Here is a 13,224-nt window from a genome sequence, read left to right as displayed (position 1 = left end):
CACTGGGTTTATAAACGACAAAATCTATTATATCCTATCTAATGTACTTGGGTATCACCTTCATGGCAATTCTGTGGCTATGCTTCATATTAACACTTAACTATTAATTTTTCTTTTATTATTTCATACTATCTGAGATATCTGCTTTATTTATGGATTGCCAGACTGGATATTATTCCCTAATAAGGATCTAATCAGACTTGAATATACTGAGAGACAATTTCATGTTTACTACATCAGTGATTCTGTTGACATGTAATTCTTATGTTGCAACTTCCTAAACTATAGAAAAGATAGAATTCTCCAGAATCAGTAAAAAGCTTTGATTCTTTCCACACTACAAATGGATTTAACTTCTCGACGTACTGATTTTCCCAATTGCAAACTGATGATATGTAATCCTACCTAAATGGCCTCAGGGGATATGATGAAGATTGGTATGATTTAGACTAATAGAAAATATTAGGCTCAACTATGGCATAAACAAGTAAATAAATCTATGAAACTCTTTAACACTCTTACAGAAAGGGATATATTAAAGAGAGGCTTGGGGACAGTTGGTTAAATATTGACAATAGAAAGTCCCATTTGGGGAAAAACTGACTTAACTCACACATTGAATACATGTGTCTTCTACTCAGGATGGTGTAATTTCCCAGTGAGTTTCAAAGAAGGACCACAAGCAACCTTATATATGAAAACCTGAACTGTGTAGGGTCAGCCAATCAATTAAAACCCAATGCCAAGCCCAGGTGGTCCTTCCTCTGTTCTCCTTTCCCTCGCCTCTGAAGAGAAAGGTCAGCACAATCATGGCAGGGATTTTGCACTCAAATAGTTCAGAAGCCCCCAGACCAACTTCAAACTGATGACAAAAGGTGTGGAGCCTCTTATTTGTACAGACTGGATTTGTCACAAATTTACGAAGTCAAGAATTCCGGATAAAGTGTTTCAACCTTCACCTGCAGATCATGAAAAATATGGTGGGGATCCACAGCACCCCCATAAACTGCATATTGTTACCAGAATAAAAAGTACAAAGAGACATCCATATTGGGAAAAAGATATAATAAATATGCTTGGATTAGAAAAAGCACATCCTCCTCAAGTTCACAAGAACATCCCTTCAGTGAATGCAAAACTGAAAGTGGTTAAGCGTTTGATAAGGATCAAGCCCCTGAAGCTGCCACAGGGACTTCCAACAGAGGAAGACGTGTCTAACACGTGCCTCAAGAGCACTGGAATTAGTAGTGCGGTGACATCTAAACCCTGTAGATCAGGAAGCTGTTAAGTCCTAATTGCAGAGCAATTTCATATTAAAAAATGTAAATAATTTAAAGGTAGTGAGAAAGTGTTCTCATTAAAATATATTTTAAATAGTAAAAAAAAACAAAAAACAAAAAATCCCCAATGCCAACAAGCAAGTTAGTCACAACTTGGGTCCACACCCAAGCATCATGCCCATATCAGAGGTATGTATTTCTATTGCTAATCTGCTCTTACATCTTGAAGTGAATGCTACTAGTCAAAGAAATTATAACCACGTATTATTGAGCCCCAGTCTTATGTTCTTATTCATAGTTTTAATGTTCTACATGTTTTATTTCAAATCCCCAGAAAACTCTTTAAGTAGATTTTCATATTTCTATTATACAGAAGAGGAAACAGAAGCACATAGATTTAAATGATTTGCCCAGGGTCATTTAGTACATTCGGGTTGACTCAGCACTCAAATTCAAGGGTGTAAAACACAAATTGTGCTTTTTATACTTTGATGCTTCCTTCCTGTTACCGAGATTATATGGGTTGAGACCCTCTGTGTTAATGTAAATCAGTGTCTTATCTAGAAAACAACTCATAAATGGTCAATAGATTTATCTCTGTTTGTAGATAATATAGTAAATTATGCTATGTAATACTGCTTTCCAATAGCTTCAAAGATATATCATTTTAAGTGGTTTTATTAGTTATCTATTGCCATATAACAAGTTATTCTAAAAAATAGCAGCTTAAAACAATAAACATTTATACTCTCATAATGTCAGCACATCAGAAATCCACACATGGTGAAGCTGGCTGCCTCTGGCTCAAAGTCTTTCATGACATTGCGTCAAGCTGTCAGCTTGAGGCTGTGGTCTTTTTTAAAGGCCCTAATTGGTTTGGGGAATGAGGAGAAGATTTGCTTTGTCTCACTCAGGTGGTCCCTCACCAGGTGGGCCTCATGTCATGTCACTGGCTCCATCCAGGGTAAGTGATCCAGAGAGAGTAAGACAAAGCACCAAAGACCAAAAATGCAATCTTTTCATTTAATCTGAGAAGTGAGATCCCATCTCTTCTGCTATGTGATTATGATATATACTTATCAGTGTTCTAAAACTCCAGAATTGTTGTAATCAGAACTCTAATACCAATAACAGAAAGCCAACTTAATCTAGCATAAACAAAAATATGAAATTTATTGACCCAGGTAACTTAAAAGCCTATATATGGGTCCAGTCTGATGGACTGCATTGAGTGTTTGGATATTAGCAGTGTCTTTCTTCTTTCTGGCCTTACTTTCTTCTAAGTGTTTTTATTTTCTGGCAGGCTCACTCACATTTGTAACGATTAATTCTGATGACCCTGGGGGAACATGATCTATAGTGGCCACTCTCTTTCTGTAGAGGCCCAAGAAAGTTTTTCTTTGGGTTCCATGCTCATTTCTGAAGAAAAAGATAAAGTTCTCTGAATCATTAGGACTATGGCATGTGCCATCCTGGGGTTGTGGTTACTCCTAAATGAATCATAAGAACAAAATGTTATAGGGAAATTTGGTTCTAAAAAGGAAAAGGTTACAGGAATAAAGGGTCATATTAGGGGAAGATTAAAAAATTTAAAAATATTTAAAGAAATAGAAATAATCACAATGTACAGACTGAATTGTGAGCCCCCCAAAATTTGTATGTTGAAACCTCAACACCCAAATGATGGTATTTGAAGGTAGGACCTTTATGGGGGTAATTAATATTCAAGAATTTTTTTTTTGTTTTGTTTTGTTTTAGAGAGAGAGATTGAAGAGGGGAGGGCAGAAGGAGATTGAGAGAGTTTTAAACAGATTCCATGCAGAGCCAGATGTGGGGCTGATCACATGACCCTAAGATCAAGACCTGAGGGGAAACCAGGGGTCAGATGCTCAATTGATCACCCGAGGTGCCTGGAGGTAATTAATGTTAAATGAGGTCATAAGGGTGGGGCTTGAATCCCCTTATCATTTACATAAGATCTTGAAGTTATCAGTATTGTGTTTGTTTCCTGGAGCTTCCATAACAACAAACCAGGTGACTTAAAATGACAAAAATTTATTCTCTTCTAGTGCAGGAGGCCAGAAGTCTGAAGTCATGGTGTTGGCATTGTTGGTATCTCCTAGAGCACTACTCACATATAGATATTACAAACAACCTGGTAAATTGGACTGAATCGGAATTACATGAAATTCCTTAATGGAAAATAAAAGATTTTTTTTCAATACAATTTTCTATATGGATTTCAAACATAAGCCTCAAAGATTCTTTAACTTAGTGTAATTTGTAATAATATCAGAAAACAAAGCTTCATAAACTTCATTGATTTTTTTGTAAAACCTACCACATAAGAATTTTATTTTATTTTTTTTAAAGATTTATTTATTTATTTATTTATTTATTTATTTATTTATTTATTTATTTATGATAGACAGAGAGAGAGAGAGAGAGAGAGAGGCAGAGACACAGGAGGAGGGAGAAGCAGGCTCCATGCTGGGAGCCTGACATGGGACTCAATCCCAGGACTCCAGGATTGTGCCCTGGGCCAAAGGCAGGCGCCAAACCGCTGAGCCACCCAGGGATCCCCCGAAATAAGAATTTTAAAAGTATTTCAAAAATTATAACTAAGTATGTTAGTTTCCTAGGGCTACTGTAACAAATTGCCACAACAAAGGGGCTTAAAACAGGGAAATGTATTCTTTTATGTTTTTGGAGGCTTGAAATCTGAAATCTAGGTGTCAGCAGGTCCACGTTCTCCCTGAAGGCTCTAGGGAAGCATCTTTCTTTGCCTCTTCCTAGCTGCTAGGGCTTGCTGGTGATCCTTGACTTTAGATGCGCCTGTCTGTGTCTTTTTCATCACACGTTCTGTGTGTCAGTATCCAAATTTCCCTCATCTTCTAGGGACACCAGTCACTGGATTTAGGGTCTACCCGAATTCAGCATTAGTTCATTTTAACTTAATTAATCTGAAGACCCTATTTCCAAATAAGGTCATAGGCACATAGTACTAGGGTAGGATATTTCTTATTGGGGAATACAATCCAACCCACAATACTAGGTTTTAAGATTCTTTAAATAAATTGCATTAAAAAATGGAAAGAGCTTTAGTTCTCTTTATGTCACTTTATTGGTTTCTATGAATAAACAAGAATAGTTTATTAAAGGAAGGTTAAAAAAATCATGATTTTGTTAGGACTCCCACCCTACTAATCTAATATTTCATGAATAAATCTCACATTATAACAGGTTTTTGATTAAAAATATGCTTTCTACACAACTTTTAAAACTTATTTATTCACTTTCAAATTCATAATTTACTAAATGATCTTTTCTCTAACTAATGCATACTCTGTAACTTTGGGTTAGGAGTTACATGCTTAATATCACTCCACTGGACTGAAGAAATCTGTTTAAACAAATCACAAAGCTGTGACACAGGACAGAGCACCAAGCGAAAAACATTTTTAGCTTCTTCTATTTAAAGTCATCCTGGTATTTACAAATGCAGGCAAACTACACGTTGCTTCAAGTATTTAGATCATCATTCTCCTACAAATCTTCCAAATCATGTTCTAGATAAGAGCTCTAAAATTCCAGCATTCACAGTGACATTCCACCTGCATATGGAATTTTCTGCCTGCCCTGATTTGGCAGCTGTTTTAGAAATGAGCATTCATGTTTTGTTATTTTCCCTTCCACGAGATCAATAGTTTCTGATAATATTTCTCACAGCTCTGTAAATTTGGGTTAAATTTTCAACATGTTAAATTAAAATATTTTGTTTCTTCATTTAAACAGAAAATTTGACTACTGGAGTATAAAAATGGAACAAGTAAATGTTATATAAGGGAATGATTATTGTCTTTCTTATATTCTCTTTTTTCCTCCATTAGCCTAAGTACTCTAGAAAATAGTCAGAACCAAGTTGTACACACTAATGTTCTTTGGTAGGAGTGAAATACTATGTGCAAGGGCAGTAAGAGTGAAGGAAAAAGGAAATGAGGCAGGAACAAGAGCCAGAAATGAATCCAGCTATCTATGATTTCACAAGAAAATGCACTCAGTTATTTAGCCACATAGGAGGATATCTCTAGACAAGCTTCATGAAATCACTACATCTGGGAGCTATCTCTTAGGTGGGCATGAGGTTCTAGTAGAAGAGTAATTCATCTGACAGTTCTACTGTTCTCACTGGTCAAATCCACTCCAGGAGCTATGAAGTCCTTACACTCCTGGGCTGTATGACCTAGCTCTTCCACAGAGCTGTCAGAGAAGCCACAGCCTTCACAGCTTTGACCTGCCAGGATTTGGAGACAGTGGTCTCTACTAGCTGGAGGTTTCTAGACCTGATCATGGCAGTAGTTAGAATTTATCATCCTCAAAACTGTGTGAGTCAAAGCAAGGGCTGCTCAGACCAAGAACAAAGTCAGGAAGTTGAGGTCTGCAAAGGACATGTCAAAGGAGCCTATTGGGTAGTACATAACTGGGTCTGATTATGCAACACAGATGTTAATATTCTGACCTGTGAAAGAATTGCTAATTTTTATAGCTGAGTTGGTCTTTGTAGATCATTTATTCCAATGGTGACTTTAAAAATATGAGAAGATATTTCCATTGTCAGTTAAAATGGAGTAACAAAGACTGGATTTGTCTTCCGATTTGAAATAATTCCGCCCCCCTCCCCACCCCCGCCAATGGCAAAGCATTTAAAACAACAGATTTAAGATGATAGATGTCAGATGATGAAGGAGAGTGAGACCTGAGAAATAGGAAACCAAAAGGTGAGCCTAGCAAATGCTGAAAGTTATTTCCTTAAGAGTTTCTAGGCCAAGAAAGAGAGATTCAGTAGGAGCCCAGTATATGGAGGAGATGGAAATGTAAGTAGACTGAGGTAGCTAGACACTGCAGTAGAGTATAAGGAAGAAGAGAGCAACAGAGAGAGAGAGAGAGATTCAGAAACCTGGCAAAGACACCCCTTGAGTATGCAGCTGGATACTAACACACATACTAAGACTACGCCAGGCTAAGGAAAGGACCACCTGATAGTATTAGAAGTAACAGTGCCTAGCGCTCAGTTGGGATCTGGAGTAATGCCTGTTACCACCATTGGAATTGGAAAACCTCAAATGGCACTGGGTAGAGAAAACAAAAAAGTTGCCTGAAGAGTGACTAGTAGTCACTAGTTGAGTGACTAACTCAAGTTAGTCTTGAGTAACACTACTCTGATTCTAACAAATATAAAATTAAGACCCCCAAAAGAACAAACTGTTTGCAAATAACTTAAATGCATCCTAGAACAAACCTCAGGAATATTTGTATACAAGCAAAACTGTCCAGAACACAGAGTAAAACTCACAAATGGCTAAAAATAGAATCAAAACCATTATAGACTTGCAAAGCAATAAGGAAAACATGAGCCATGTTGAGGAGAAAAAAAACAATAAATTAAAAGGGGTCTAAAATTGATGGAATGTTAAAAGCAGCAAACAAGGACATTGAGACTGCTATTACAACTATATTGCATATGTTCAAAGAGTTAAAGAGAGACATGGAAAGATACAAAACCATCAATTTGAACTCTTAAATATAAAAACTTTGATGTGTGAGATTCAAAAATACTGTGCATGAAATTAAGTTAGGAAATATTAAAAAAGGAAATATTTTAGAATGGCTAAAATTAAAAAGATTGAGCATCCCAAAGGTTGGCAATGAAGTAGAGAAACTGGAAATCTTATAAACAGTTTGTGGTAATGTAAAATAATATAATTACTTTGAGAGTTTAACAGTTTCTGAATCTGTTTAACATGCACCTATAACATAATCTAGTCAGTCCACTCCTTAGCATTTTAAGGAAAATGAAAGCTTATGTCCCTACAAAGAATTGTTTATAAGCTCACATTAACAACCTCATTTATAATATCTCAAGCTAGAAATGACCAAAAGGTCTATCAACAGGTGAATGGATTAGCAAACTGTGATTTGTCTGTATAATGGATACTTGCCCACAATAAAAAGGATTGGACTATTGATAAATGCTACAAAATGGATGAATCTCAACATCATTATGCTAATCAGTAGAATTGAGACAAGAAAACATACAAGGTTTATGATTCCAGCTATACAAAATTCTAGAATATAAAAACTAATCTATAGTGACAGAAAATATAACAGTGGTTGCCTGGAGATGGAAGAGGGACTGAGAAAGTTGAGTGGGAATGACTGCAAGGACCCTTTGAAGATTATTGATATACTCATTGTCTTATGTTGATGGTTCATCATATTACATATGTGAAAATGAATCAAATTGTATGCTTTTAAGTATGTGCAGTATATTGTATGTTGTTAAAAAAAAAGAACCTGGAGAAAAAATTCTCACAGGGAGTTATAAGTAGAACTAATAAGAACTAATAAGTCATATTTTCTTTTTTTCTCTAATGCATTTCCTGTATTCTTAAAATTATTTGAAAATAGCATTAATTATTAGATGTAGGGTTATATGTAAGTGCAATATATAATAATTTACAGTTCTGTCTTACTTCTTTCAAAAATCAAAGAAGGACGACTGCAACTGCTGCTCATGTGGACCCTGAATGGCTTGGAGTCCAGATACTGATGGGACCACCAGAGTCGGGATTACAATATCGCTTATTGGGGACTCCCTAACAACAAAGGATGTGGGATGACAATTCATTAAATAGTCTATTTACTGTAATTTTCACTTCACTCAGTATTTGGAGTTTCTCACACTTTACCTTGCCTTAGAATCACTTGCAGGCTTGTTAAACACAGATTGCTGGGCCCCATTCCCAGTTTCTGACTGAGTAGGTCTGGTATGGGGCCAAAAAATTTACATCTCTACCAAATTTACAGATGATGTTGATGCTGTTGCTTGAGTGACCACACTTTAAGAACCACCAAAATAAATTCCATAGACCAAAAGAAAAAGCAGCCCTTCATGCAGTTGAATTTAATTATTCATTTAGGTTTGGATTTAAATATATCCAGGTAGCAGAGAGCAAGCTAGCATCTGAGCATCCCGGTGGGCATACCCCTGCCAGATCCTCATCTCTCTTTTCCTGTTTCCTGGATATACTCAGCTTACAGCAAACCTGTTTTTGGAGGTGTAGGAGCCACAACTCTGTCTACTTTTCAAGTTTAAAATGTTTAGTGATAGTCAAAGATAGCACTGTTCACAGTTGAATCCTTGCAGAACCAATGCAGATCATTGTTCACTTACAAGTTCAACAAGGTATTTAAGTGTCTACTGTGTGTCACACTCTGTGTTAGGCACTGGGAATTTAGGGGTGAGCAAGTCAGGCTTGGCCTTTACCTCTTAGAGATTTCTGTCTATTGAGAAAATTGCCATTATACCAATAAACATCCAAATAATAAAGCCACGATTATAACAAATGTATAGAAGGAGAGCTGTAGATATTGATGATATATATAAGGATAATGTTCATATTCATGAAGAAAATGCATATAATTCTATTACTTGATTAGATCTCTAGGTCTCCAATTCCAATGATAATATCTGATATAAATTGCATCAGACAATTCTAATAGACAGTTTTAATGAGTACGGCACTGTTTCCCATTTATACTTTCATTGCTTTTGGTTTTGTCTCTGAATTTGTGTCTTCTTCCTCTTGTGAGTTGATTTAATCTTTACCTTTTATTACTTTTCTATTTTTAGAAGCCATGGTGTCAGTTTATTCAATGTTTATCTTTTCTTTTTTTTTTTTTAAGGATTTTATTTATTTGAGAGACAGGGAGAGAGAGCGGGCAGGGAGTGGGCAGAGGGAGAAGCAAGGGCTCAATCCCAGAATCCTGAGAATATGATCTGAACTGGAGGTAGACACTTAACTGACTGAGCCACCCAGCTGTCCTCAATGTTTATCTTTTCTTTGACTAATTTCATCTCAACAAAAATTGACCTCTGTTTAACCGATTATTGTACTTTATTTATTTATTGATTGATTGATTTAATTTTTAAAATTTTTGTATTGGAGTTCAATTTGCCAACATTTAGCATAACACCCAGTCCTCATCCTGCCAAGTGCCCCCCTCAGTGCCCATCACCCAGTCACTCCAACCCCTCCCCCCCCGCCCACCTCCCTTTCCACTACCCCTTGTTCATTTCCCAGAGTTAGGTGTCTCTCATGTTTTGTCACCCTCACTGATGTTATCACTCATTTTCTTTCCTTCCCTTTATTCCCTTTCACTAATTTTTACATTCCCCAAATGAATGAGACCATATAATGTTTGTCCTTTTCCGATTGACTTATTTCACTCAGCATAATACCATCCAGTTCCATCCACGTCGTAGTTTTTGAAAATCAGATATTTTATGTTTCACTGAATTACCACTTCTTTTGCAAGATAAGTGCTTCACAGGAGACCTTAATGTGAGTGTACAATAAATACATTTTTTCCATTTCTCAAACCTTTTCCTTTATTCTTTCATGCACAGTGAACTGGTGAAATTCATGACTGATAAATCTCAAAATTGCCTTGAAACTTCAAATTTATCTATACCACAATGTTTGCACAGGGTCCTGGCTCACACCTAAATGCCAATATGGTTCCTTTTTTTTTTTATCACCACAACTTTTTTATAAGAATTTATTTATTTATTTTTATTTGAGAGAGAGAGAGAGAGAGAGAGAGAGAGAAGAGGGAGAGAGAATCTGAAGCAGACTTGGCACTGAGCACAGAGCCCGACGTGTGGCTGATTTCACAGCTGGAAGGACCTGAGCTGAGCTGATACCTAGAGTCAGACACTTAACCAGCTGGGCTGCTCAGGTGCCTCTCATCTCACCTTTTTGCAGTCAAATGCTCTACCCCTGAGCTATACCCCCAGCATCTCACCTTTTTAACTTACATGAAAAAATTTTTATGCAATGCAATGTTCATGCTGAAAGGACGTTTTAAATCTCTTGTGAAGGTTACCATGTAAGTGATGGTAAGCAGAAAAAAAAAAAATCAAAGTTGCCCTGAGAAGTGCATAGTGAACGTTTGACTAAATTTACGCTTTCTCCCTTTTTTTCAGGTCTTAGGACATACAGAACTTTACAGCCTCAGAGTTGAGAGCGCCAAACTCTCAGAGCTCACAGTTGTGACAAAACATAACCTGGGATGTTCAAGGCTAGGCTCCATTACCAGCTGAGTGACTCACCAGCTCATGCAGAATACATGAGATTCAAATTTGTGGCCGAGCAAAACTTCAAATAACTCCAAATTATGATTCCAGGGCTGCTTGGGAATTGTTCGTCCTGTCTTTCAGCATTTGCACAGTATTTATTCAACAAATTATAATATCAGAGCTAGTAATGAATACGAAGCCTCTCAACTTCTTGTTCTATAATTCTGCTGGGTTGTATAAAATCATGGACCTCAAGATCCTATGACATTATTACAACTTGTTCCTTATTTCTCTGACAGATAACACACCATTTTAGACCCTTATTCATCCATTTACACTTTTTTTTTTTAATTTACAGTGATGTAAGCACTTTTCCTACCTCTTGATAAGTAAGACAGGCTCTACTCAAAGAGCCTATAGTTTGGCTGGATAAAAAGTAACACAAAGAGATCATTATGATAAAATGTGAAGAGTGTTGTATCACAGAGAAGCCCAGAAAAGGAGAGAACAAAGACAGATACATCAAGTTTTCTTCTTTTTGTGGTGTTTAATCCAGTAACTTTCCCATTGGTTGTCCTCTCATACTGAACATAGTTCATGAAATAACACCCTGAATATGTCCAGAGTCAGTGAGTACCACCAGCATCTATGCTTTAGTCCCATGGCAGCTTTCACTATGAGCAGATCTGTCACTTGCCTATTCTAGTTTAAGTTATTATGGTTCTATCAGGACATCCATGTGAAAATAGATGTGATGGACTTGAAATAGAATTTAGTCGTGGGAAAAATGTCTGTTTTAGGCTAAAATCTCATATCAAATAAATAGTTGCTAGGTGACTACACAGTGTGATTCATATTCAGCAACTGATATCACTGTAAAAAAAGTTAGGTTTTCTTTAAAGTGTTTTTTCATTTCTAATGATGTTAGGTTGAAGACTTCTAATATTATAGGACAAACTTAAATCAAAACACACTGCCCATTAAACTCTGATTTCAGTAGGGAGTTACTGATACCTTAAGTCCCTGCCAAAGACACAGTAGGGTTTGATGATCTGAGATTTGAGGTAGATTTTCCTACAACTTCCACTGTCTCAACTTCAAGGAAAAAAAAAAAAACGTATTAAATGAAAGTCCAAAGAATTATTAGAATTGTATGGTTCCAAACAGGGCAATATAGTCATATAAGTAATGGGAACATATGTCAGTAGAAACTTACTTTCTCTTTTCTAACCAGATAGTGTGCCCCTGTAAATAGGGACTATCATTTCTTCAGGGCTGGCAACACTTAATTCTCTGTTCTGTACTTGGTAGGGACTCAATAAACATTTGGCAATGATTATAAAAATAATGAAGATGAAATTATTTTAATTTTAAATTAAATTCTGGGAAGATTTTGTGGTAAAAGTAAATTTAATATTTCTCCCTGTTCTAGTCTTTGTTTTTTAGGACATTTCACAAATATGTCTTGCCTATTCAGAATGACAGTATGTGTTATTCTCAAAAGGCATGATTTTTTTTTCAATCTCTTGAGTCATATTGATTTGGAATAAACACGGTCCTTAAAATTCTAATTTAATGTTCTCAGAAAATTTTGCCATTATGGAAGTCACTTTCATATGTTCCTGTGAGAGGACAGAGATTTGAATTTCTACTTGATTTCTTGCTTCTATTCAATTTCCTACCCAAGATGTCAAATCATCTCTCACTTGTGACTTTCATAGGAAGATATGATAGCTCCAATGGCAGAAGGAAAAGGACTATATTTATAATTGTCAGTATTTTTAGCAATAAGCTGCTGTACCAACAAAAGATAATACAGATTGAGCCATTTGTATTTTTACAGCTATAATTTAATTCTACTTAGGAGCAATATATAACTTTTCCTTTGTGTTTATTTAGCTATCTGTGACTTGGGGCCCCTTTGTTGCCTTTGAATTGTCAGTTATTCTAATACTGTTTTTATCTTTTTTTTTTCCATGAAAGCAGAAATTTTTTTAGAAGTGTAATGACTATAAAAGGAAACGACACTGTATGAAAGGTATTGTTAAAATGAGGTGTTAAATGTCAAGATTCTTAAAGCACAGGAGAAAATTTACATTAGATTCTAATTATACTTTAGCAGCAAATGAAAAAAATACAAAGAGAATCTAAAATTGGAATAAATTTACAAGTGAATCAAAATTGCTTTTAAAATGCCTTTTCTTTACCAGATGATCAAAGTACCTATTTTTTTTTCTGTATGCAAAGCCACCTGTTCTGCACAGTTTTCCCTATTGGTTGAAAATGAAATAGAAAATTCTGTGTGTTTTTCCACATCGACTTCAGTCATATATCTCTTCATTTTGCATTTTATGTTTTCTAATATTCTCTGTTTTAATAATCAGTCCCTTATCCACCTAGATGTATATATCCTGTGACAATCTTTGAAGAATATATATACATTATTGTAGAGATTGAATGGTGCTATTACAGTAGATAATTGCCCACTCTGCTTCACTATTTTTCTTAAGAGTTCACAAAAGCAAAGAAGAAAACAAATAGTCTTATTGATCAAGAATTATACTAATAATTCATCGGTAGAAAATGAGTGAAGGTGAAATCATATAATTTTTATTAATTTTTCCACTTCAAAGCAAGTTTGACTAAACTTGTAGTCAAACTGAAAATAAAATGTTTTATTTGATTATTTTCAGTTGTTAATAAACAATAGAATTTAAAACGATAGTGGATTATAAATTAAAAATTGAGTCACATTCCTGACTTTGTAGGTGACCATGAAAAATTCATCTCTCAGCTATCCTC

General features: G+C 35.6%; 1 protein-coding gene across 1 annotated transcript; it reads left to right on the top strand.

Annotated features, from left to right (window-relative positions):
- The first annotated feature begins 865 nt into the window (after positions 1-865).
- LOC121478671 (39S ribosomal protein L30, mitochondrial-like) lies at positions 866-1,288 on the top strand. Its single transcript, XM_041733882.1, has one exon. It carries the CDS (start codon positions 866-868, stop codon positions 1,286-1,288), a length of 423 nt encoding a protein of 140 aa, XP_041589816.1.
- Positions 1,289-13,224: the final 11,936 nt, after the last annotated feature.

Source organism: Vulpes lagopus, chromosome 19 (assembly GCF_018345385.1).
Source record: "Vulpes lagopus strain Blue_001 chromosome 19, ASM1834538v1, whole genome shotgun sequence".
Classification (NCBI taxonomy): Eukaryota; Metazoa; Chordata; class Mammalia; order Carnivora; family Canidae; genus Vulpes; species Vulpes lagopus.
This window is presented reverse-complemented; position numbering and strand designations above follow the sequence as displayed.

Coding starts and splice junctions, on each gene's coding strand:
- LOC121478671 (XM_041733882.1), top strand. CDS start 866: ATGACAAAAGGTGTGGAGCCTCTTATTTGTACAGACTGGATTTGTCAC.